The sequence below is a fragment of the Astatotilapia calliptera genome, chromosome 20, assembly GCF_900246225.1.
Source record: "Astatotilapia calliptera chromosome 20, fAstCal1.2, whole genome shotgun sequence".
Lineage (NCBI taxonomy): Eukaryota > Metazoa > Chordata > Actinopteri > Cichliformes > Cichlidae > Astatotilapia > Astatotilapia calliptera.
The window spans coordinates 8766482-8793635 of record NC_039321.1 but is presented as its reverse complement, the minus strand read 5'-3'; the positions used below and the strand labels follow the sequence as shown (position 1 = coordinate 8793635).

The window sequence follows — 27154 nt, the reverse complement described above, 5'->3', positions numbered from 1 at the left end:
AAATATCAAATACACACAAATCCAAAGAAAAATATGTTTATTTAATCTATATAGAAATGATGCAATGTGCATCTCAAAGGGAAAAACTGTGAGACAAAAATACTTTGGTACATTTAAATTTCCACATTGCAATTTTTTAAAAGGAGAAAGCAGCAGGGTACGGTGGTGTGGCGGCTCCTACACATGCTTCAGGAAAACAATCCTCAAGAAGTTGTACTGAACTATTGCAAGTTGTTTCTTTGTTATGCATTACGTATGATTAGACTACGCCACCGCTTCACTGAATATTGCACCCTGAATGTGCAAATCCGGGCTCACGATAACTGACATGTAGCGAAACACATTGGTGAGCTTTGATTAAAATAATGAATCAGTGATGGTGTTCAGATGATGTGCAGTATAAAATTGATACAAAAAGGCATATGTGATTTACAAACAATTAAAATTCTACAAATAGTCTCTCAAATACAATTGAATTAAAAGCCAGACTCCAGTGGTCGTTCTGCAGAGCGCACCTGCTACTGAAAGCACAACGGAGAGAGCTGTCAGGCGGTTTAGTAAAAACTAACGCTTCTGAGTGATGTTCCCACAGATCCCACTAACAATGAGAAATCTGAATATCTGATGGCAAGTTTCTACTTTCTATTCTGTCATCTGTCAAGAGACAACTACATACCTCATATCAAAGTTTACAATTTCAAAAAGTTAGAAGCTAAAAATATTTCTCCTGAAACATGTTGCAAATGTAGCTGCGATACTCTGCAACAATAAAAACACACTACAATAAAGGTGAAACAACATATAAAGTGCAAAGAGAGGTTTCAATAAATGCACTGGTACTGACTATAGTAGTCACACAGGCAGTGTACAAATACTCTAAAAATGCCACTTCCCTTGTTTCCCCCCCTTTTTTTTTTTATTTCCTACCTGTCGTTTTCTCTTATTTTATCTCAACTGCTTTCAGGATGGATCGTCTTAAAAAGGCATTTCTCACAGTATTTGGCCAAGACCAACTTGTAACTTAAAAGTTGTCAAGCAAGAGATTACTCTATACACTGCATATTGCTGCTTAAAATGTCATGGATATGTTCTCTGAGAGATGTAGGTGACTGGCTTCCGCCGCAAGCGGAGGTACATTCATTTCATTGTGGCATAAAATGACATAAAAATTAGAAGTCAGTACAACAAGACCGTCACAATCACGTGAAACCTTCCACCTTTTTTTGCAGTTAATTACTCATTTAGTTTATTTAACAACATGAAAAGTGAGAATTTACTCTTTTCTTCTATAGCACTGGCAAAAAAAAAAGCAAATTCCTCATCTTTCCGGAATCAACAGAAAGGTAGTAAACATTTAAAATGTTTTATCTCGAAATACTGCCCAAACTGAGATCAGTGCCATCTACAGCAACAACAACTGTAACAACAACAATATCAATATTGTAAAAAATGAAAAAAAAATCACAAGAAAAATAAAATACAATAATAAAACCCTCTTCATAGAAATCAAACCAGACTATCTCTAACGTGAATATACCGGACAACGTAAACCTACTAAAGTTAGCAAATATGATACCACAGAAAGCACATCAATCGTATTCCTCTCACAGAGAGCGCTCACATCATTGTTTCTACAATGGTGTGGGTGGGCTTGATTAAGCCATTGTTCCCATTTGGGTCCAGGGGCTGTGTCAGCTCACTGCCCTTCAAGTTGTATTCTTTCGGGCGGGAGCTCACGCCTGACTTCGCTGGGGCTGCCACTGCTTTGATCCTCTAAAGGGAAGAAGATGAGACATTAAAATAATGATCGTCAGAAACTGGGGTGGTTTAGGGCTTGAAATGACAGTTATCAAGAAAATAAACAAGGGCGGTTGATTAAGGGCAGTTTATGTGATTATTAATTATTGTGTACTTTCTTTTTAAGTAAAATGCTGAAACAAATGAACCAAAAATACATGCAAATTGCTGACTGGACTTTTCTGCTTTTGCAAAGAGCCGGGAAGTCTGTTTCCTCTTGACTTTGGATTGATTTCCCTCATTTAAATCTCTGCAGGAAAGCTCCCGTTAAAAGCTCACCTCAATCAGAGGTCCCTCAGACTGCAAGATCTTGATGACCATCACCATTGGGATGCAGATCATGGAGGACAGAGCCAAAATCCAGCCCAGACCGATGGCCCAGTCAGGGTACTCATACACCTTGTTATAGGTCAATGGCTTGTACTTCACCAGTGAGAAGACAAAACAGCCCTACAGGGAGCAAACACACACACACACACACACACACACACACACACACACACACACACACACACACACACACACACACACACGCACACTGCATTTAGCACAAGCTGCGCCCCTTACATGTGACCTTCAGCAATCAACATTTGTCACGCCAGTTCCTCCAACACAGTGAAGTGCCACTGATCTCTCACCATGCAGAGGACAGGAGTGATTATGGACCAGCTCCATTTCATCCACGGGTTTGGTCTGTAGCCAATCATATCTTCAACTGCATCATAGAAGTTATCGACTCCTGTTCAACACAAAACAGAATAAACAATAAGCCGAGTCTATTTGTTTCTGCAAAGTTTGCTAAAATGGTGAATAGTGCACATTAGATACCAGCGACTCTATAATCTACACGTGTTGTTGTTTCCAATGATAGAATGACCTTGGACTGCATTGGAGTTTCACTGGGTCATGGCTATCTAGTATCAATAATCTTAGCTCTGTCTTTTACATCTTAAAAGACCATTAATGGTCTTTACTGGCTGGCTATAGATTGCTGTGTGTTTAGTGCAACTGTGCTGTAGTCCACTGGTTTGTGCAAGACATTAGCTGTTGATGTGAATATTAATTCTGTTTATTCTGTTTTTACTCTTTTCCTCTTTTTTGCTGATGAATAGACAAATAACTACTATAACAGCATCAGTTCAGCACAAAAGCCCCCAGCTTCACAAATTAAATGTTGTCCGGGAACTACTTTTCTGGACCACAGAGCCTCCACCAATAAAAGGGGTGCCATTAAAGCACATGGGCATTAGCAGGGAAGGTGCAGCTTTACTTCCATTCCATTTAAGGTTTTTCTCTTCTGGCTAAATGTCGCTTTGTTAATATTGGTAGGGTACAATCTGGTGGGAGGCAACTCTCAGTGGCCAATGACAATCTAGCAGGGGACTAACTCCATCCTCACCTCCCCTCAACCTCAAAGCAAGCCCACAGTTAAAGTTATTTACTCCTGACGTCTGAAAACCTCACAAGGCCACCTTTGTTTTACACCCCAGAGATCATTAAGACCTCTTTTACGAAACTTTTTGATGGACACAACAGAAACCTATCACATCTAGAGTCACTTCCACTTACCATAAACCCAGGCTACAGCAATGCATTCAAAGAACGCAACCCACAAAAGGCACACACCACTGGCTGCATAGTAGTCAAAGAGCTGGAACACATACATGCCACCCTGGAAAAAGAGGAGACGGAAAGCTGCATTAATTATCTGTGTGTACATGTGTGTGTGTGGTGAAAAAACGGACCCCACAGAGATAGAAGGGGGTATTAAATAAGGGTGGGCGAGGGTGCTGAAAGCAGGACACAAGAATCCTGGCACCCTACCCGTAGAGTTCAACAGGTGCTAAGACGTCATTGAAGCACGGTTAAATGCTGAATGGAAAACAGCATTCCAAATTGTTCCATTCTGACATACCGGATGTGTGTGTGGTACTGTGCTAGGAAGCCATATTTGGCTATGACAATACAGCAGCAGAGAGGCATGTAGAAAATGTGCGGGGTTATCGCTGTTGTTCATCTGTTCCTTTTCCTTATCTTAACAGGACAGCCATCAGAAGTATGTGCGCTAGTGACTGCTGATGGACTTACTTTTGTCACCATGGCGAGTCCCAGGAGATAGCTCATGAAACACATCACAGCTATGAAGATCTCTCGCCGATAACCTTTCCTCAGGACGGCTGGATACAGATCCACAATAGAGGTGATCTGACCTTCCACTTCAACAAACTGTGGGGACAAAAGCAAAAAAAGTTCTCAGAGAATTTAAAAAACATTTAAAAATGTGCATATCTTTCTGCGTGTGCGCAGCTCTCGTTTTGCCTCCACAAACGAGTGATTAGAGAATGAGGGCCGTCTTTGTTGGGCAGTAATGAGAATTTAAACAAGGCTCCTCTCTGCAACACTGGTTTGTTGCTACCAAGACACAAGAGCAACAAAACAGTGAATCACTGTCTCTGTCTGCTTGTCTGTGTAACACTCTCGCTCCCCTGTGTCTCCTCATTGCCTCATAAGCAACAATATGTTTCAAGAAAACTATGAATTTCCTCACAGAGAACACGCTCCTTTGTTGCACAATAACAAAGAAAAAAACCCTTACACAACTGTGGCATGTATGTGTGAGCGAGGTTAACAATATATAGCATTCAGGAGTACAAATGTGCATATAATTTACGGCCAAATAAATGCACCCACACACACTGGCATTAGTTCTCTCATGGAAATAGCAGCACTTGCATGAGCTTTTACATGTACTCAAATTTAGAGTGCTGGCCTGATCTTGCAGCTGACTGAGATGAGGAGCTTGCCATGTGCAGGACTCAGTTAGCACAAGAGTAGAATTACACTTGAAGGCAGGAAATGTGATATAGCTGGAGAATCCCTTGGGAGTACACTTGTGTTTTGTCTACTTAGATTATCTTGTCTTAATCAGAGCTCTGCCTCGTATGAAAGCTAGGCTGCTTGCGTACAAACTATTATCCTTACTTTTATTAACTAAATGTTTGGACATCCACCAACTTCCACAAAGGAACTGTGATCCTTAAGGAATCAAATGTGGTAGTAAAATGCCTTTGTTTAAACCGGTTTCTTGTCTGTCAGTCATCTGATAACTTAGAGAGGTTAGAAACAGAAAGGAGAGACACTAAATGTGTTTTACGTATTCGGTCAATGAACTCACAGACTCTTGGAGGTGTCCGTCTCAAATTAACGGGCACAAGACCAAACAACTGTTCTGAGGATAGCTTTACACTACAGCAAAAACACTGACCTGGCTGTCAAGGCCCAGAAGCAGCAGCATGATGAAGAAGAGAATGGCCCACAGGGTTGGCAGTGGCATCATGGATACAGCTTTAGGGTAGGCAATGAAGGCCAAGCCGGGACCTGGAAGGAGAACAGAGAGGGGATGGGGAGAAGGGAGAGAGGACAGAATTAACATTTCTATCTAATTTTGGCTTGGCCGATACAGTGTGAGGGAATGGTAAAATAAAGTAGCAAAGAGCAAAGGAAATACTGCGTTATGGCCAACAAGACATGGAATAGCTCTAACTGTGTGAAATGGTTCCTTTTTTTTTGCTGGCCATATATTAAAACCATCTTTAGATTGGTTTTTAATCTAATTTATCCTCTGTAGCACAAGCAACAAAAATCAACAAAAATACATACTTATGTATACAATGTAAGTATACATACTTCACACGTAACATATTACATAACTGCCGACTGTTACTCAGTGTATATTGCCTTTCTTACTGTACAAATCACAGCTGCCTGACAGAATATTTACAGCTCATTCATTCTGAACATGAGTTTATCAGGATGCATTTCGATAAGCACTCAATATCTGTGACATGCTGGTTTATTATCACTGCATCAAGGTGTGCAGTGATAATAAACTTAATTTAAACAAAGCAGACATGGATTTTAGCAAAGCAATGAACCAGTTCAGTGAGATATTATAAGAGCATCAGAAAGAGACTCCATCAATTGAACAGCTGAGAAAAATGTAGGTCAAAATATTTGAAAAAACATATACATATAGATATATAGATATATTTTGGTTTCCATATATGATGGAAGCAGCATAGAATTAGTGTTCATTTGATTACTTTATTATATTCCAGATAGCAAAACTTCTAACTTAAACTGAGCAGAGAAAGCATGCTTAAAGAAGACACCTCCCCTTCAAAGTCAACATAAGAAATAGAGGAAGACAGATCCAGAACCAGTGGCGTCCATCTCAGGAGATCCACAGCTTGTTAGCAGAACTGGGCTTACAACATACAGTTACATACATACAGTAAAGGGCCAGTCTTCTTAGCAATGGTCCAAAAGATAAAGTTACTGAATGGCATGAGGAGGATGACTGTGGGACAGACTGGTGCCACTGAACAGCTGTAGTAATGATGACGGCACAGTGCAGGAGCTCTTTAACGCCGCAGTTCATTGTGTAGCTAAAACACACAGCATCTCACCAATGCCATGAAATCTGTCCTTAGAAAACGTGGATCACACTTTGTAGAAATAAACCTGTTTCTTTGAGGCTTTTGTTCAAGGAGTGCGCAGTTGCCGATACCTCTACGTTGCTAGATTTCGAGACTTACATAAGCTACTTCTTTTAAATTGAATTCAATTTTCAATTTTTCCAATTGTCTTTTTTTTTTCTTTTCTTTTCTTTTTTTTCCGGGCAGCAGCACCCACCATCACTGCTGCCATCACCTTGGACCCTCGTACCTGACTCTGCCACATCGGCAATGTCCACCCCTTGTTCTTGTGCCATGAAGCCCAGGACGGAAAATATTGCGAAGCCAGACACAAAACTGGTACCGCTGTTGAGGCCTCCCAGCAGCAAACAGTCCCTATGTCACACATATGTCATGGAGGTTGTTAATGAACACAGGTGGAACCGAAGTTCCCATTTTCTTTTCACGCAACCGAGTTGCTGTCACTACTAGACTCCCACTCGCCCTAGTGGAAACACAGCTCACCTGTAGCAGTTGTATTTGTACTTGTTGTAGCTCCCCAGTGACGTCATGGCGCCCAGGCAAATGGCATAGGAGAAGAAAATCTGGGTTCCTGCATCAATCCACACCTGAGAAGTAGGATGTGATTGCTGATTTTTCAAGATTTCAAAAGATTGCCTTAACTCTACAATCACTGATACATGCTTAGGGGTAGTAAAAATAAGGTTAAGTACTCCATCATCATCATCCTATCATCTTGTTCTATTATATCCAAAACACAGAAAGCTGTGACCAGTAAAATTCAAACAATGAACTGAAAATTGCTCGAAAGCTAAAAATCGTGACCATGTTGTTTGACTTGGAGAAGGAGCATGTGCATGATGTGAAGGTGCAGTAAAGCCATAAACAGCAGCAGTGGAATATCTTAGTTTAGCAAAAAGTCTGGGAACAAAAGGAAACAGACGGCCTCTGACTCTTTCCAAAGGTAATAAAATCCACCAGCAAAATCCAGAGATCACTTCGTCTTTTTAAAAATATATGGTCAGAGTCATGCCTGTAATGTAAGCATATTCACTTGCTATTGCAACTGTATCCTATTAAACTGCTTCATTGCTGCCTTGTTTAATCTTTTGGTTTAATGGACTAAAGTTATATTCTCTTGATTTGTGAGCTATGCAGGTGCTGTTTGGGATCTTTATGTGTGAACGGCTTCCTTTATATAATTTTATATGGCCCAGAGACTATTGTAGGAAGCTTTAACAGATCAAATAAAAAAGGTTTTCATTCTTACCTCTGGATCTTGTAGGCGGGTTACGTTAGGGTAAAGGTAAAATTTGATCCCTTCTCTGGCTCCAGGAAGCGTCACCCCACGCACCAGCAGTACAATCAGCATGACAAATGGGAAAGTTGCTGTTATATACACCACCTAGACCGGACAAAGGATTTATTAGCTAAAAACAATGAACAACATTTACATGGTTATGACTCATCACTGTTGAGATATAGTGCGATAAACGCTTCTTCATTTTTTAAGTTTCATTTCCACTCATATTTGTCCAGCTCCAGCTCAAAGGAAACATTGTTCTTATTGGGTGATAACAATTTCCCCCAACGAATAGCTGAGTGGAGGGCCTAGATACACTTCTTCTATAAGAAAAGTCATGCATGACACAGTATAACGTGGCATTCGTGCAATCTGCATACAATAAATCCTGAATTGTTAGCTGATTAAAGGTTAAATCATTTTAAGACAAATTTGTCACAAAAATAGGGAAATACGCACACCTCCAGTTCCTAATAGAGTTATCCATTTTCAAAGACTTTCAAAGCCTTTTGCCTCTAACCCATTTTCGGGTCTGCTAACAGAAACAAAGACAGGACTAAGGAGCGCCAGTCAAGTGTTTACAGCAGACAGTGTGTCTAGCCAAGGACTGACTTCCAGGACAACGTGGAGGCCTGTGTCTCTTAATCATCTTTATTAACCTTGTTTCCAAGCATGTGGGCTTTCTCTGAGCAGCAGTGTTTTGTCACTGACTTGTTAGGGAAAAACTAAAAAACTGCATCCAAGCAACCCAAAAAGTACAGGGTGTGTTGATGAGTCACACTCACTTTCCCTGTGGACTTGACTCCCTTCCAGATGCAGAAAAAGCAGATGACCCACACTGCCAGGAGACACAGTGCTAAGTCCCACTTCAGGGGCCCTATGTCTTCAATTCCAGTGGAGATGCTTAGGACGTTGCGTCTGCAGAGAAAACGTATGTAAGTGCCTAACTAACAATTCACAAATTGCCATTAGATCCAAACATATTACAAAGCAAATGTGCATGAAAAAAAAACAACTTTTCTTCAATTTAATTTCACAGTTACGGTCTAACTTTGAGGATGAACTAGCATAATGCAGTGCAAACCAAGTTTATATTAAACTAGTGGAGAACTAGTGCTTTCTAAAAGTAAACACTCCCCTTGCAAGAATGTTGCTGTTCAAACACATTTACACAAGCAAGATAAAGAAGCACTGTTACTTTGGTATACTGAAGAGTGGATATGTGTGTGTGTGTGTGTGTGTGTGTGTGTGTGTGTGTGTGTGTGTGTGTGTGTGTGTGTGTGTGTGTGTGTGTGTGTGCCACTCACTCCCAGAACTCGGTGACGGGGGAGGTAAAGTTGGTAGCATTGGCTGCCAGCCAAAGGGTCTTGTTCTTGCGCACTGTGTCCTCTACACAGTGCTCTGTGTTCCAAGGCTGCTTGCATTTTGCCCAGGGGAGCTCGGGCTGAAAGCACTGAAACAGGTAGTAGAGTCCCCAGGCCAAGATCACAATGTAGTAGATGTTTAGTAGAGACACGATCACGATAGAGGCATAGCCAATACCTGGAGACACAATAAGAGGGCGGGCAGATTTGAATTTTAAGGTAAAACTTTCTTTTAACATTCGAATCAGGCTTTGTGTCGGCTTCGTTTAAAGCTGCAGTAACAGATTTGTGACCACTTGTGGGCAGAAAAATTGCTGTGAACACAACATTGACAAAACACGTGATTCAGTTCTCCTTTTTTGTTCAGCTGCTCACCTACCCTATCGGTTTTTTGTTTTTATTACTGCCTATTGTGGGAGCTCAGTCAGAGTGAACCAAAACAGGAAATTAAAACAATGCAAAGTATACAAAACGGCACACATAATTTACTGCAGAGATGGGTTAAAATTCCATGCGTGTTCATCAAAACAAGCTGATGGGAAATTAGTCATGTGAGCCTCTGTTTATTTCAAAATATCGATAATTGCCACTTTAAAAGAACATGAAAATATTGTGAAGTTACAGCAGCGACACGGAGTGTGGTCAAAGGTGAACAAGAAGACTTTATTCGAACTCGAACACAGAGGAACACAGCCCAGGCTTCACTTGACTATCTACTGTTATAATGTCCTTAGTGTTTTTAAGTTATTTTTAGATGACTTTGCTGGGAACCTGGACACAAACACCCCGGTACTCTTCCATTGCTTTGGAGTATTTTTAAACTTATCATCTCTTTCACTCCCACCTCCCCCTTCCTACATTCCAAATGCAAACTGATAGACGACGCACGCGGTCCACATGAGTAAAGTCGCATATTCCCTGTGCGATAAAAACACATTAAGGTATACTGAACAGCACAGAGAGCTGTGATTGGTCAATTCCACAGCAAACTGGGGACTTTCTCTATAACAGCAGGTGGGCAGACATCAGCTTCGGCATTCTTTGGATAACAGGGACCGTTGACAGCTGCTGGAGATCCGGGAGCCATGCAGTTTCCTCTTGCGTGATGTCCCACGTGTGAACATGAGTAAGAGTGTCAAAGCAGCTGCCACGGGTGTGGTGCGTCAGTGCTTGTCTACAGCTGTCATTCAAATGTAAAGGGATGCATATAAGCGGTCCGGCAAGAGCTCAAGTAAAGAAATCAGGTGACAAAAGAGCAACTGAGGCAGTGCTGTCCCGCAGTACTCACAGTTTTGATTATATCTCATAATCCAAAACAAAACAAGCTGGCACGCTGCAGCTCCATGGCAACAAAATGATCAGAGTCTCATGCAGCAGGTTTGCACGAGACTCTGATCATTGCTAGGCAACTTTTCCCCCCTCACAGTCTGTTTCTATGGCAACCAAGAACTCATCAGTCGATTTCAGCAGGCGCATTTTGGGGGAGAGACGCGACACTTATTAAGAACAGACATCTATGAGAGAAAACTTGCTGTCCTCTCCCACCCAGCAAAGAACCATTTATGTGCTAGATACTAAACAAATAAGCTATTCGTGTTGTTGTGCTGAAGCACGCACAAAGCGGAAGTTCACAGCAGTTCCAGCTGTTTGGTGGCTGGCACATGTGCTCCTGCTTGTAGGAAAAATTTAGGTAAGTGTGTGTGTTGTTCTTTTTTTCTTTGCTTTCTGTATGAATAATATAAGCTTGCATTATGTTCAAGAGTTAGAATAAGCTGGGGACATGTGATCTTGTCTGCATGAGGACTGAGCATTGTGCATGTGTAGTAGAGCTATAACTGGGTTTTTAATGTTTTCTTTTTTAAAAAGAGGGGGAAATAAACCTAATATATAAACATGGGTATCCTCCAGCCGAAGCTCCAAACCTCGATATTCAGGAATTTTAATTCTTAGCTTCTGCATTTCTGCATTCTTTGTGATGTAACCTTCACAACACAAAGCAGACTAATGGGGTAAGACTGGTCTAATTGTACTGGCAGAGAGAAGAGGACAACTCGGCAGAACACGCTGTCCAAAAGATGAATACTGGACTGACACAGGAGGAAAATGAGGGCAGAAACCTCGCTCAGACAAATGAGGCTTTTACTCAGTGTTAAATATTAAACGAACAAGGTGGGGAACATTTGTGCAGAGGTTTTATCCTTCTTTCTGTGGGTGAGAAGTTTGTGTTTGTGTGTTTGAACTGACCAGTGAAGATGGGGCAGAGCTTAGCCCAGCAGGTGATCCCTCCCTCAGAGGTGTACTGGCCCAGTGCGACTTCCAGGAAAAACACCGGCAGACCACCCCCGAAAAGGAAGATGAAGTAAGGGATAAGAAATGCACCTGAGGGAATTCAAGCACGATTGAGTTCAGATATTTTGTGACCTTAATCTTGATCTTTTTTTTTATTCTATCTGTTGTGCATCTATTACGTACCGCCACCATTTTTATAACAAAGGTAAGGGAAGCGCCAGACGTTTCCTAATCCGACAAAGCCTCCGGCCACGGACAGGACAAAGTCGAGCTTACTGGCCCACTTCTCCCTCTGAGGAGCTTTGCCTTCTGCCTCATCCTCAGGTCTCGTACCTGGGCTCTTTCCTGGTGAAGGTTTCAGAGTGTCCTTGTGAAAGTCCTTCAGACATTGAAGCTTCTCTTTTTGTGCCATGCTGCAGGCAAAGAAAAAAAAGACACAGTGATACAAACAAAAGGAGAGAGGTGAGCGGGAGACGCATTAGGGAGATAATGCTATCTCCTGACTGTGTTTCGGGTTGCTTTGCGAGCGCATAATATACACGACAATGCTGCTAATCTTGCTAATCTGAGCAACTCATGCCTGGAGGTCATTCAGACTATAGAAATGGTTGGTGAGCAGATTTGCCTTTGACAAGAGAGCAGATCCAGTATGGAATACGTTTTAGGCAAGAAGAGTCAAAATGCAAATTCTACAATTTTACCAAGAGACATCAAAACATCAGCGCTACAGATTGCAACAGAATACACTGGTGCAATCACACAGTGAAGAAACCCACTGTCCTTCTTACTCTGTCGCAATAACCCACAGATGAAGAAAATCATTTGGTTTTAAACACATGCTGTAAACCACAGTTAAATTACACTGTTGTAATTCAGATGAGTGTTTTTTTACAATGCAATGAAAGACTTTATGAACCCGAGTTAACCTGAAGGATCTCTGTTTTTTTTTTTTTACCACATCAGTAGCGACTCAGTTCAACAGGATCCAAATTTAGAGAGGACGATATCCTTGTACATTCCCCGTAGTGCTGGCTACTCTCAAGAAGCTACAACAGCCTAAGTTAACTCGAGTGTTTACAGTGTAAACCATCTTTCCACGAAAGAAAGGATTTGTTAATACGGGTCGAGGTATCCTATTGCGCTGCATGAGCCAAAAAGAAAAAAGCAACCCTAATAGGGTAGGAATAACCGTGTAACGCATGGCAAAGCTGAATATAATTTAAGTTCCCGGCCAGCGGGTGTTTTAGAAAGAACAAAGGAGCCATAATGACAAAGCCATAATTAATTAATAAGATATGAGATTGAATCTGATGCTACTGAGAATGAGTTGGCACAGAAAAATCAGATACTTCCTCTTAACAAAGATCAGGTGATGAAAAGCATGTGCAGAAACTAACTAATCTAAGTTCAGTTCCTCCTGACACCTAGTCAAGAGAACTTTTTTATAGAGACAGTTAAAAAAAAAGAGGCAATTGAATTTACAATCACACTTTCATCTCTCAGGAAATGGACTTTAACCAACAACAACATTGGGGAAAAGATTCTCTGAGAGCTCTCACATGTCTCCTCACTAAATTGGTGCACACTGTGAGCCATCTTATTCTGAGTTTTCTCTCTTCCTGTTATGCATGACAAGTTCACTTGAATTGCTTGCCATTCTCAGGCTTGCTTACATAACTGGATCAGTTCTGTTTCTCATCCTGTTTCTCTCTCGCTCTCTCTTTATCCCTTTTACTCCCCTCCTTTTACTCTCGTCCACTCAGCGTAAGCTTTCACTTGCCTGCCTCGTGTTAGGAAGCTATAGATTTAAGCGAACAGTCCTTTGGGCTGGCCCCAGATATAGCTCACAAAAAAATCCCTAAGCCTTTAAGAACGAAAATAGTGGACTTGTTGAGAATCCTCAGTGATGAATGTAAAATTACTGCCTTTCTTCTTCATGTCAATTTGCATCACAAAAACAACAACAACAACAACAACAAAGCCTATTCGCAGTTCTTTCACACTGTATTTAATCTGACAAAGCTGTGACTTCACACACACAAGCTGTACCCGGTAAAATCAAATCTCCCCTCAGAAAAACAATACAAAAAACTTACATTTCCTTCATGGCTGCGACTATGTATAGTGTTCCTCTCTCTCAGCTGTCACCATTCCTCTGTACTGAATGTCTTTATGCTGCCAGGGTCAGAAGAAGTGAAGCTGACAGCAGAGCCCGCCCCTTGGCTAAAGACAATTAAACCCAAAGTAGAGATTGGACACAGCTTTCCTCTGACAGACAACTCAGGTACCAACGTGGGAGACTGTAAATTTCCACTTACAAGTCTCTGCCCACAAACATACAAACTGCCAAGTGGTGGGGGGTGAGTGTGTGTCACACAAGCAATGCATACACATACTATTTATTCATGTTGTAGACACAGAGGACATTTCAGAGGAAGCGACTGAGAGTCCTTGACTGGTTTATGATCTGCTACAAAGTGACCAACTGAATGAAGCATTGAGAGGTTGTTTGTTTATTTGTTTGTTTGTTTGTTTTAGACACTTAAACAGAACTGAAAAATGAATTTCACTTCCACAACCGCACTTCCTTTTAAGAGAGATCTTCAGGTGAAAACTAATTTAATTTAAGACCATGTCGAGATGTCCTCTGTCCTTTCATGACACGTGGCGTTTTATCTGGGAAATGTAAACAAGTACAGTATCAACTAATAACAATGCCAAATAAGGTAATGTGTCTCCTCTGCTTGTTAATGGTCTATTGGGATGCAGTTCATTGCTTCAGTGGCTCACAATGGCTGGCATGGAAAAGTCTGTTTAAACTCCACTGGAGGATTTACACAGTTAAATGAGGGACATGAACCGGCTGGTGACAAGCTGCTGGTTAAATACATCTTTGGCACCTCTTGGATTCATTATCCATACAGTATGTTCCTCAGTGTCATGCTCTATATACTATTTGGGTTATGCCAAGTTAGGTCACACAATTTGGCTAATAATTACGCATCCTGCCATTCCCACCAGCAGTTACATCATCAATAATCACTTTGACCTGATTTTAATGACAACCATACACGCCCATGTCATAACACTACCTCCACCATGTTTGACAGATGATGTGGCATACTTCTTATCATGAGCTCTTTCTCTCCGTCTCCATACTTTTCTCTTCCCATCATTCTGGTTAATACTTCAAGTTAATACTTGTAAATTCAACACTCTGAATCAGCTTCAGATATGTCTGCTTCATCTGAAATAAAAAGGAAACACGCCTCACCTGGAAATTTAACTGCTTGTCAGTCAACTGTCCAATTAGCTTTAGCCTCTGAAAATGGGACTAAGCAATGAAAAATGGGTGTAATTCCTAAAATGTTAATGCATTTTAACTCCTAAATTAAACATCCAAGCCTGTATTTCAATCACATATTGACTGCTCGTCTTAAAATCCTCTGAGGCCATACTCTAAAAATGGTGTCTCTGTCTAACAAATTATGAACTTAACTATAACAATGTCAAACTGGATGGGTAATGCAAATCGTGAATATACTTTGTTCTTTCACCTACTACTTCTTTTTTCCCTTTAAGAATTGCGTTTTTGTTTTTCTTACAGGCTTTCACATCTTGTCTTCTGCAATTTGGCTAAAGTGTCGGGTTTAAAACTGATGCTCACTTTGAGATGATCAGGTCTGTGTGCAGTCTGAACAACACATGTAAATTCACTTATATAGTACATGTTATTAAGCTTTAATTCAATGTTCTTTGCATAAATAAACAACCGAATATGCATGCTGTTGGACTGTGGGAAGGAATATGGAGGAACTGGAGGGAAGCTATGCAGGTGCAGGGACAAAATGCAAATGCTACACATAAAGGATCCAACTGGTGAGAAGCTTCAAAGCCAGACCTTTTTGAAACGGGAGTTCTAACAACCACACCACTGCACCATCAGCAATAAAGGAATAAAAATGTAAAACATATCACATATATGACACAAGTGGACTTGATGTTCATTAGATTGACCACACAGCAGCCTTTTATTAAAAAAAAAAAAAAAAAAGTAAAGAAACAGAAGCTGTTGTGATGGGTATCTAATCAGAAGGCAGTTTAGAAAGGAGGATCACAGTAACTGAAGGTCCCCTTGCCAAAGTTGGATGGGGTACAGTTTAAAGACCTTTCATTTTGAAGGGGATTCTGTGTTGTATCAGCAGTCAGCTAATATATTAAAATGTTTGTGTTTTGTGTTGTTGTATTTGAAATGAAGAATTGCAGTAATCCAGGAAAACACTAACCATCAAAGAAAATCAAACAGCATCGCCTCCTAATTTAGCGAAGAATCCCAATTTATTTTCAGGTTTACAAGGAGTTTCACAGTAATATATGAAACTACTACACATGTCACAAGTTCACAAACAAAAACACTTTTTTAAGTCAGCCTTCAAGAAACCTTGTGAGCACCTCACACCCTCCGAAGGGCCAATTCGGGGACTTTATTTTCAGCACCAATGCCAAAAGAGGTACAGCGACCCCTGAGGTTTCATCTGCTGAGAGGGCGGACTGGTGTTACAAAAGGACACACGCCAATCAATCATACACTGGCTGAGGCGGAGACAGAAGAAGTAGGTTAAGTATGTGTCACTAATATATAAGCTAGTAAACGTCTTAGTTCATCACACCTACTTCAGCATTCACTCAGCTAATGATTTGTGGCTGAGGAAAGCGAAGGTGCACCTTCACATTTTCCTCATCCTCATCACATATCACTGTGAACGCACCGCCCCTGAACGCACCACAGCAGCTCAGCAAATACGACCAAACTGAAACTGGAAACGCTGTCTTATCAGACACGATGAACAGGCAAAAGAGGGTTCAAAGACCAGAACTTCGCTCCTTTCCCTCCCTTTTTTTCAGTATATGACCAAAACATGCCCTAATTTAGTCACGTCGTTTGTATGGCAGGGCTGAAACAGTGTTGCTTCTCTGTAACGGATAAGCGCACAGCATCATGTGAAAGCAAAAGGGGAAATGTTTTCAGCTTTTTATGAGCGAATAAAAAGGATCAGCAAGCTTACTTTCCGCATCAGAACACTAAATATTAAACAAACAACAACTTACATTTGGATTAATTAGGGTTTCTCCTATCACACATTTTCTCCTATTAAAACATAGTCTATTAACCTCATGCACTCAATGATATATTAAGAATATATGTAGGATTACCCGTCCTCTTACTTTTACTAAGCAGCCTGTTGTTCCTTGTTTGGTAGCCTGTGTTTAACGACGAGTCATACAGTGTAATCTACTTTTTTTCTCCCCCCAAGATCGCTGATTCAATGAGCGTGTGTGCGTTTAATATCAGTTTGAGTGGAAAATCACTAGCTTCTCCATGCAACTCTTAAAGTGGCAGTCTCCCTGCATCCGCCCTTTTACCTGATTCTCTTGACAGCTTCTGACTGACAGACCGATAACGACCGGCAAACGTTATAAACCATCATGCGGCATTGATCAGGGATTTGCAAAAGTGCAGACGATGAACATTTATAGGGCTAAATTTAATTTAACGTGACAGTGAAAAGCACCATAGGAAATAAACCAGAATTACGCAAGTGAATTCGGTATGACTTAATGGCTTTATTGGTGGTTTATAAATGATTGACTATGTGCAGTATCGATCAATTATTACCCAATACTGACATACAAGTGGAAAATTACAGCGGGAAGCTATCTATCATTTCTAGTAATGTTGATGTTATGGCAATCAATTAATAAACTGTTGCTTTCTGATAAGGTGGTTCACCTCTCATTAAAACCTAGAGTGGTTCCCAGGGGATGAATATCCTACTATCTCGTTGTCTAGCACCACCATAAGGCTCATATTTTCTAGTCAAATGGTGTAAAATTAGATTTGATTTTTCACAGGATGAAGACATTTTGAACAGGTGATATAAGCAAAAGCACAGGAGTAGCCTAATGTCATTAACAATGACTGTGCTCCTTGTAGGTATATAAGTAAACCGTGGCATTGTGCCATGAGACCAATCGAAGGACCCTTAACCAACCACACCTGTTGGAAAGAAGCCATTTTTACCCATTTTGAATGTCTGGCCTATGTATATGGGTGTGATTGCAACTGCTAAAATCCATTCAGTGGGTTATTCAGTCATTAAAATTGGGTGAGCTGTTAATTATTTACTGATATACTTTTACTATACTATACTTTGATATACTGTAAAAACATGTTTACATTAAGTAATTTGATGTTTCTGTCACGTTTTTATCTTGTAGAACTACATTAAAGATTAGAAAATGTTCAGTGTCCTACTTTAGTTAATTTGTCTGAATTACAATATTACCAGCAACTAATTAAATGTTAATATTGTAGCGGGTCAGGGCTGTTCGGGGTTCTGTTTGTACAGTTATGTTTTGTGTATGTTGCCATGGTGACGAGTGACGCTCTCTCGCTGCAACAGTGTGTCCTTCCTGGGTCAGAGGGCGCCCTGTGTATTGTTGTTGTTGTTGCCGCGCTGAGCAGTTAGCTAGCGGCAGTGTGTTCTTCTGAAAATGTTAATAAACGGCTGTGCTCCCTGGCTAGCTCACGGGAAGCAAGACCAAACGATACCTCCGTCTCCTCCTTGTCTGAGCTCGCCACATTGGTGTCAGAAGTGGGATAGCTCACCCTCGCCGTAATGGAGAGAGACATTCAGAGGCTGGAGCAAGCTGTCGAGGAGAACATTCCCCGCTTGGGAAACTGGCGATTGAAGAGAGAGGATGTGAGCGGCCATGTAAGTCCGACGGGTCCCGATGGCGCGAGCGCACCGCGGCGGCGGCCCATCGCGACAGATGCTAGGGCAATGCTTCATGGGCTACCTCTGTCGACCCACACGCCGAGCCCCCAGCCGCGAGCAGTTATGCCTACCACGCCAGTTAAGGTACCAAAATACAACGGGCTAACCCCGCTAGAGTCCTACCTCTCACAAGTGCGGCTGGCCGCCAGACATAGTGGCTGGAGCGAAGAGGAGACTGCTACACACCTAGCACTAGCATTAGAGGGAGATGCACTGCAGATACTCCTTGACCTAGCCCCGGCAGAGCAGCATGAGCTCCAGGCCCTCACTGCGGCACTCGAGAGGCAATTCGGGCAGCGGCACTCCACTGATCAGAGCAGAGAGCAGCTAACCAACCGGAGCCATCGACCGGGGGAGAGCCTGGGCACCTTTGCAGCAGACGTGTTGCTGTATGCTCGTCGTGGCTACCCGGAGTTTCCAGCAGCAGCCCGTAAGGAGCTTAGCCTGCGTGCTTTTCTGCAAGGACTTTTCCCAGAGCGACTACGCTAACACGTCCGCCTGGCCATGCCTCAGACCCTCCGTGAGGCGCTCCTTGAGGCTGAAAGGGCCGAGCCGGTGCTCACCTCGCGACCTAACCAGCAGGTGCCCCCCCCCAAACTACCCCCAAATCAGAGCCGCAGACTGCGACGGGGAGGGGGAGGTCGCCGAGATGTCCCAGCTGCGTCCTCGCCGACCGACCAACCGCTGCTACCGGTGCGATGAGCCTGGCCACGTGGCGCGTGACTGCCCAGCACCAGCCCCGAAGACCAGAACTACGCAGCCTCAGGGAAACGAGGAGGAAGCGGTGTAGCAAGGGGACCACCGCTCCAGCTTCCTGCCCCCCTCCAAGGACGATGCACAGTGGTGGGCCGAGTTGGGCACCTCAAGGGACTCTACCTGAGCTGCTGTGTTGAGGACCAGCCATGCCAGGCCCTGGTGGACACAGGGTCTACCATTTCCCTGATACGACCTGGCGTGCTCCCTGGAACATCCGGGCCACTGGTGAAGGGTTGGTTGCCCACAGACACCCAGCTGATGACAGTGACGGGGGAGAAAACTGTTATGCGGGGGAAGAAACCGTTGCGGATCCAAGTGAAGGATCTAGAGCTGGTGCACGACTTCTGGCTCGCCGACATTCAAGACCAGTGCATCATTGGCCTGGATCTGCTGAGCCGCTGGGGGGCCTGCGTCGACACCGCGAAGCTGGCTATCACTCTTGGCGCAGAGACTTTTGCTCTCCAGCGCAGCCAAAAGCAGGGAACGGGGACCAGACGAGACAGGTGTCGGGCAGCTGCCGCTCAGCAGATTTCGGATGCCGGTGGCTCCGGGTCATCTCCACTCGCCTCAGCCTCAGCCTCAGCCTCTCAGCCTGACAAACCCTCCTTCGACTGAGACCATCGAGGCTGTTGATGACCTTTGGCAGCGCAGCAGCGTAGGTCTCAACGTCGACCAGCGCCAGCGGTTGAGGTGCCTCCTGGACGAGAATGTGGACATTGACATTGAGAATGCCGCCAGTGACAAAGACTGTAGGCAGACGAGTCTGGTCCAGCACACCTTGACACCGGCTCTGCTCGGCCCATCCGTTTGCGCCCACACCGGCTGCCCCTCTCGAAACGGCAGGTAGCGGAAGAGAAGATCCGTGAGATGGCTGCGGCTGGGGTGATCGAGCCGTCCAATAGCCCATGGGCGGCACCCGTGGTTCTGGTGGGGAAGAAGGATGGCAGCCCGAGGTTCTGCGTGGTCTTTCGCCGTCTCAATGCAGTCACCAAGAAGGACTCATACCCGCTGCCGCGGATTGACGAGGCCCTAGATTACGTTACCGGCTCCAGTTGGTTCAGCTCCCTCGACCTACGCAGCGGTTACTGGCAGGTGGAGTTAGCCCCTGACGCAAGGTCTAAGACTGCATTCACCATTGGACAGGGGCTGTGGCAGTTCAGGGTCATGCCATTTGGGCTCTGCAATGCGCCAGCGATGTTTGAGAGGCTGATGGAGAGGGTGCTTGTGGATATCCCTCGTAGCCGCTGCGTTGTGTACCTGGATGACCTGTTGGTGCACGGTGGCGACTTCGACAGTGCACTATCTCACCCGCGAAATGCCGGCTGTTGGCGAGAGAGACCACGTTCTTGGGCCATGTGATCAGCGCTCGAGGTGTCGCCACTGACCCTGCAAAAGTGGCTGCGGTCCGGGACTGGCTGACTCCCTCGAACGTCCAAGAACTGCAGAGCTTCCTGGGCCTAGCATCCTACTACCGTCGGTTCATCAAAGGGTTCGCGACAATGGCCAGCCCCCTCCAACGCCTGACTGACAAGGGACAGCTGTTTGGCTGGGGGGATGCCTGTGCAGCGGCTTTTGCACAGCTGAAGGAGGCCCTCACCAGAGCCCCAGTCCTGGCCTTCCCCGACACCCGGCAACCTTTCATTGTGGACACTGATGCTAGCAGGCTCCTCCTGTCACAGGCCTGCGACAGGAGAAGCGGGCCCAGGAGGTGCTGGGGGTGGCTACTGCTCAGGCCACAGCCGGCGGAGGGGGGTGGCTCCCATTGACAACGCAGCAGCTGAAGCGGGAGCAGGAGGCCGACGTGACGTGAGCTGGTCCACGGTTCGGTGGGGGCAGGACACTATGGGAACGCCAAAACTCTCCGCCGCCTCAGGGGACGGTTCTACTGGCCTGGCTGTCGATGGGATGTGGAACTTCATGTGCACTGCTGTGACACCTGTACGGTACAGAAGGGCCCAACTCAACGCTCCACTGCCCCCCTTCAGCAGCACCTGGTGGGGGCCCCAATGGAAAGAGTGGGAGTGGACGTCCTAGGGCCTTTCCCCGTCACAGAGTCAGGGAACCAGTATGTGTTGGTGGCTATGGACTATTTCACGAAGTGGCCAGAGGCCTACGCGGTGCCGGACCAGAGCGCAACGACGACGGCCGAGAACCTGGTGGAGGAGATGTTCACCCGTTTTGGGGTCCCGGCTGAGCTCCACAGTGACCAGGGGCGTAACTTCAAATCGAAGGTCTTTGGGGAGATCTGCCGGCGACTGGGGGTGGGAAAGACGAGAACCACACCGCACCACCCACAAAGCGATGGCTTGGTTGAGCGCTTCAACCGCACGCTGGCCACCCAGCTCGCCATTCTCACCAGCCGCCACCAGCGGGATTGGGACCGACATCTGCCCCTGGTCCTTTGGTCGTATCGGACTGCGGTGCAGGAGTCCAGCCAGTGCACACCTGCCGCTCTGATATTTGGACGGGAGCTCCAGACGCCTGTGGATCTGGTGTTCGGGTCCCCCCCTGAGCTGGAGATTGATGGTGGGCCAGAGATGGACTACTACAGGAGGCTGAGGAAGCGGCTGCAGGTGGTTCATGACTACACCCGCCAGGCCCAGGCCAGCGCCGGAGTACGACAGAAAAGAGCCTACGACACCAAGTGCCGAGGGGGGGTTTTCATGCCTGGCGAGAGAGGAGTGTCCCCCAAACTCTGCAGTCACTGGCAAGGGCTGGCGGAGGTCATGGAGCGGCTAACAGACGTGGTGTACCGTATCCGCATGCCGGGCCCGGAGCGCATGGTGGTGTTGCACCGGGACAGGCTCTCACCGTATCGACCGCTTGCTCCGGCAGATGCCGGGGCAGGGGACATCGGGGTTCTGTTTGTACAGTTATGTTTTGTGTATGTTGCCATGGTGACGGGTGACGCCCTCTCGCTGCGACGGTGTGTCCTTCCGGGGTCAGAGGGCGCCCTGTGTGTTGTTGTTGTTGTTGTTGTTGCCGCGCTGAGCAGTTAGCTAGCGGCAGTGTGTTCTTCTGCAAATGTTAATAAACGACTGTGCTCCCTGGCTAGCTCACGGGAAGCAAGACCAAACGATACCTCTGTCTCCTCCTTGTCTGAGCTCGCCAAAGTATGCTAACAAGCTAAGCTAATATGAGTAACACTGTAAGTACACCTGACTAGGGATGGGTACCGGTGTCCGGTGCCATGATGGCACCGGTTCTGACATAAACGGTAGTAACCAGACCGAAAAGCAGCGCACATTTCGGTGCTTTTTTTTCCCTGACCTGTGATACACTTTTAGCCAATCATTTTACGTTTCCAAGGATAGTAGGCGGGTCCAGGTACGTACGTTCTTTTAGAGCAGAGCTACAGATCAAAAATGCCCAAGGCGAAGCAGTCAAAAGTCTGGCTGTACTTCACAGCAAAATATGCAAACTCAGCAGCCTGCAACAAGTGCTTTAAGCTGATACTGTGATACTGTCAAAGGAGGTAACACCTCGAATCCGATGAAACACCTGGCGACGCATAGCGGTCTTTTTTTAAAAGCCGAGAAACGCGCCGTATTTGATAGCTTGCTGCGAGACCTCACACCGAGCTCATCCACTGTGGGTGTGGTGGCTGTTATCGGACCCGGATTTAGCAACATCCCCCAAAAACCCGAAGAGGAGAGTCCTGGCCCCTAGCCCTGCCAGTGTAGCAGAAATGATGACGGATGATGATGGCAGCAGCAGCCGTTCTTCTCTGCGTGAGTAGCTTAATGTCGTTCGTGTGTAATTTACGTTGAGTAGGCTAACCACGTTATTACTGTCATGGTCCTGGGCCATGTGGGCCCAGTATTCTTAGTTTTCATGTATTTTTGTATTTTGTTCTTTATTTAGGCCATGCTTCCTGGGTTGATCTGTTACGTTGTTCCTTATGTGTTTTCCCTTCGTGACTCTCACCCCCTGTGTGCCCCTCTGTGTATTTATGAGCCCTCGTCTCTCTTTGTGTTTTATTCTATGTTTTCCCCAGCCCGTTATGTCTGCGTTCTCCCCGTGCTCTCTCCCCTCCTGTTTGAACCTCTGTGTACTTCCTGTTTTACTTTGCCCATCTCCCATCAGTGTTACGTTCACTCCTGCCGTGTCTTGTTATGATTATCAGTGTCACCTGTGTTCCCCGTGTGCATCCACTTCCCCTGATCATCCCTCATGTTGTGTGTGTTCCTCCCTGTGTTTCTAGGCGAGCTTTGTATTTAGTTTTCCCAGTTTAGTTTCGTATTTCCTACGTTCTGCCTCTCCAGCATTAAAGCTGTAATTTTTGAGTTCATCCCCGTGTCTGTGAGTTTTGCATTTTGGGTCCTCCTCCTGCCTGCCACACAGCGATCCATGACAATTACATTAATGCATGTAAGGTGAACTAGCAAACATCATCATAGCTACATGCAGCTGTCTTCTTGTTTGATGGCAGATACTCCCTTCACCCTGGACAAAAAGGCTAAAATGACCAAAGAAAAAGAGGGAAGCAGCTAAACATGAGAGGTTTTTGGACAAAGTTTGTGTTCTTTCCATTGTTTAAGCACTGCTTCCAGCCAAGAGTGATACCATATATGCCCCATAGCTGCAGAAAAGGCTAACATTGTTGTCTTTTTACAAAAAACCAGCTGAACATGAGAGGTTTTTGGACCAATTTTGTGTTCTCCATTCTTTAAGCACCGGTTTGAGCACCGTTTGAGCACCGGCACCGTTTCAAAAGTACCGATTTGGCACCGGTATTGGATAAAACCTAAACGATACCCATCCCTACACCTGACACTTTATCAGTATTTTCAGCTAGCATCAAAGTCTCAAAGATCGCTGCTAGGATGGCTGTCTGAAGTTGTCCCAGATGTCACGGCCACAAACTACAGACCAATCCATTGAGCCAGCCATTTTCCTCCATCTATTGACCGATAACTTCTTCTTCTTTCAGCAGCTCCCTTTAGAGGTCGCCATAATCATCTCCTTACTGCGGTCAGGGGCCTGGTCTGTGACCCAGCATTTTAAGTTAATATTGTATTTTTGTTTTTCTTATGTTAGATTGCATTCATCTTAAGTTGTGTTATTTAGTTAGGGTTTAGCTGAGTGATTTATTCTAGTATATGTTTCATCCATGTCTCCATGTTTATGAGTCTTTTCCTGTCTTCTGTGTAAGTCTGTCTTCTCCTCTATGTTTAGCATTTAGTTATGCCTGTGCTTTCGCTCCCTTATCTGTTCCCATGCGTCTCTGCTTGTGTTCTGTCTCCCCAGTCTGCTGTGTGTGCATGACTGCATGTTCTATTGTCAAGCTTATGTTGTAATGTCTGCGTTCCATTATGTTTCCTGTTTTATTTTGAAAGTCTTGTTTCCATGTTAGGTGTGTTTAGTTTGGCTTCCCCTGTGGCATCCCGTTCATTTGTGTCAGCTGTGTTTCCCCAGGTTTTTCCACTTCCCTCATTACCCTTCTGTGTATTTAAGTCCACCGTCTTCCTCTGTTCAGCATCAAGTTATAGCTGGTCATAGTGTTTTTCCTCACTACTGCTCAGGTTCATGTTCAGTTTTCATGTTGTCTTGCATAATTGTTTGCATAGTTAGTTTAGTTCTATCCTAGTTTAGGTTTTGCCCTTGTTTTTCTGTTTTTGCTATTCAGCCAAATAAGCGGCTCACTTTTTGTTAAACTTCAGTTTTTCTCTCCCGTGTCTGCATTTGGGTTCGCTCCACTAACACACCAGCCATCCCGGCCGTAACAGGTGCATCCCTATCTGTCACGCTAACTCTCTGCACATCCTCCTTCACTACATCCATGAATCTTCACTGAGATTTCCTCTTTTCTTCTTGTCTGATGCCTCAATCTTCAACATCCTTTGTCTAATTTAGCCACTATCCAGTGCATACCTCCACTTCTCTGGGCTTTGAAACATGATTGATGCAATATTTCAGGCCTGATCCCTGAAGTGAAGCAGCTAAGGTTAGGTCAATTCTTTGGCATGTAGCTCACTGCACTGTAGTTTTGTCTTAATCTGGAGCATCAAACAGATGGCACGGCCACGTGTTTGTATGTCATGCATTGACGGTAGGGACACATGCACTGTCTCTCTGAGACGGTGCCCACTGAACAGAACCACAGTGTGTATGCTGGAAGGTTATCTGTGAATCTATGGCATCAGTGTCAAAACACATTTTTAACGGAGCACATGGATTAGATGAAGTTTATATACAGGGTTTGAAAAACAGGAAGTGAAAGTTGACTCATGGTTTCATTTACCAAAATATGATTAGTTTTTAACCTGGAATGAACCCAAGAAATTCATTGTGCAATTTAATAATAATAATAAAAATGCTCTCAAATCAAATCAGATGAAAAACAGATTATTCGGTTCCCTATTTTTACTCTGTGCATGCATTTCCTTGCATGTTTCATTATTTGCCTTGGAAGCAACATCTCGTGACTCTCTTGTGGCCTAAAGCAAAGCGTCCTTTAAAGCCTTCCTGTGCCTCTGGGTTTCAGTGAAGGTTTCACTCTGCAGAGAACAAAAGCTCTGTCAGTGGGACAGACTGACTTCTGATGCCTGAGGATAGAATAGCAAGGAAACCGGAAAGGGACCGGGGTGAAAAACACACACGTTTGGCTGCTCACTGTTTGTAACAAAAACCAACCCTGAATCTAAATTAGCCAAACACACACAGAGGAGGGGGGAGCTTTATCTAACTTCCAGACATGGAATGACAAAAAAATATATTTTAAAGTTGAAATAAGTTATAAGAAAAAAAACTTGCAACCCTAGTGAATCAGTGAGATTTATTCTTTTAATGTTTGTATTTTAATGTCAGTGTTTCTCTTTGAGCTGAAAGGAGCTAAATTTCTGCTTAGTCTTCCGTTTTGAAACCTAAAAGCTGATCATTTATACGGATTATTATAAATGATTATATATTTGATTTGAATGTCTTTCAACTTTTAGCTACCATGCTAGTTTAAAAACTTAGTGTTTATAGCTCATTTGCTTTTACTTGTCAGTGTGCATTGCCTTAAACTTGGAGGTCCTTAGAAATCATTTAGCCATTATGTGCTTTTTATACTTGTGTCTCAGAGCCAAGAGCTGAACAGACCTAAAAACAATTAAACTATAAAGACTGGTTGCAGGCAGTTCCTCCTCTTGATAGCATCATAATGTGGAATGATGTCCCTGGGCTTGTTGTCACTCTTAGCAGTCACGAGGAAAATGCTTGAAAACTAAAAATAAATGTTGGGATCCAGGCTCACACCAGTGTATGCAGCACAGACAGATGAGTGACTTTAACTCTGAATAAATTAATAGATGTGAAAATTCTGGTTTATCAATAATAATCTGATGCTGAATAAGTAACAAAGGCACACAAACCTGAAACCTAAATTTAAGAGATTGGGGTTTGATGGTTGTTCTTTTTTTAATATTAGAAGCAAAAAAAGAGGAAATGCAAACTATAAGAGAAAAAAGGATGTTGCACATTCTCTGTTTTACTGTTTTCATCTGCATGAAAAAAAAGGTTTTTGAGTTGCATCAGCGCTTCATATACATCTGTGGAAACTCTTTGTTTTAACCAAACAAAGCAGAACTAGCATGAACCTCTCCTCTTCGCAGGTTACACTTCATAACTCGACGCGTTTGTCAGGTTCGAAGCGTATATTCGCAGATATTCCACCTGTGTGTTTACATTTGAAGAGTTCAGGGCCAAAGGTTGTTGTCCTCGACGGATTTAGCCCGTCTTTCGTTAGAGGTCTGTCTAAGGGCAAAACAGTCACATGGTGACAGTGTAATCCCGTCTCACATGCAGAGACTGTATCACTCTGCAGAGATGGCTGTGTTAGCTGCTGGCAACCTTGTGACTCACCTCAGGATGAACATGATGTTGTACTGTACACAAACAAGTAAATGTAGAAATAATGGAGCATAAAGTGAACACATATCTGACCAATAGCACATCGGACAGATCCGACCGCGAAGAACGACCTTTACTGCAGTTTAGATTTGTTTCTGTGATTAGCAGATTGCCGGATATATTTACTCAGCGTTCTCAGAGAGCTCCCTGTCTTCGACAAAGCTGACTAATACGACCACTGCTCGCTGTCTGTCCCCAAACTGCTAATGCTTAAAGGGAGCATGTAAGGCTTAATCCCATATTACCGTGGCTATGTTAAGTGTAAGCATCTGACTGTAACACTTCTAAGCAGAGCCTCCACGCAGGGCACGGAGATAAACAGAATTCCTATTTGATAAGCTCAAGCTGCAATCGGTCTTTATGAAAGTTTATAAGAGTTCTTATTGCCTGGTGTTTGAATTTGACACAACAGTGGAAATGTGGGGGAAATGA

The 27154-nt window shown here is 44.1% G+C and overlaps 1 protein-coding gene and 1 long non-coding RNA gene across 3 annotated transcripts; one reads left to right on the top strand and one right to left on the bottom strand.

The window, feature by feature from the left end:
* Positions 1 to 20: 20 nt before the first annotated feature.
* On the bottom strand, positions 21 to 16580 carry LOC113013034 (sodium- and chloride-dependent taurine transporter-like). Of its 2 annotated transcripts, none has more exons than XM_026153590.1 (14): positions 16458 to 16580; positions 11415 to 11644; positions 11187 to 11321; positions 8886 to 9120; positions 8364 to 8496; positions 7546 to 7680; positions 6780 to 6883; positions 6526 to 6650; positions 5063 to 5175; positions 3886 to 4023; positions 3367 to 3469; positions 2436 to 2536; positions 2077 to 2247; positions 21 to 1773 (listed from the first exon to the last, which is right to left on the bottom strand). In XM_026153590.1, exons 2-14 carry the CDS (start codon positions 11641 to 11643, stop codon positions 1618 to 1620), a joined length of 1878 nt encoding a protein of 625 aa, XP_026009375.1. In that variant the 5' UTR covers position 11644; positions 16458 to 16580; the 3' UTR covers positions 21 to 1617. The 2 variants fall into 2 exon arrangements, with proteins under 2 accessions (XP_026009375.1, XP_026009374.1); XM_026153589.1 differs by lacking the exon at positions 16458 to 16580 and adding an exon at positions 13328 to 13438.
* LOC113013035 (uncharacterized) lies at positions 9127 to 11116 on the top strand. The gene is made up of 2 exons (XR_003270784.1): positions 9127 to 10632; positions 10979 to 11116. It is a non-coding gene; the product is annotated as an uncharacterized LOC113013035 (long non-coding RNA).
* Positions 16581 to 27154: the final 10574 nt, after the last annotated feature.

Bases quoted from the DNA above. Each gene is read 5' to 3' on its own strand.
- LOC113013034 (XM_026153589.1), bottom strand. The intron at 4,024-5,062 runs GTCAGTGTTTTT...TTGTCCCCACAG, and splicing joins TTCTGGGCCTTGACAGCCAG to TTTGTTGAAGTGGAAGGTCA. The intron at 2,248-2,435 runs GTGAGAGATCAG...TGCTCCCTGTAG, and splicing joins TCACTCCTGTCCTCTGCATG to GGCTGTTTTGTCTTCTCACT.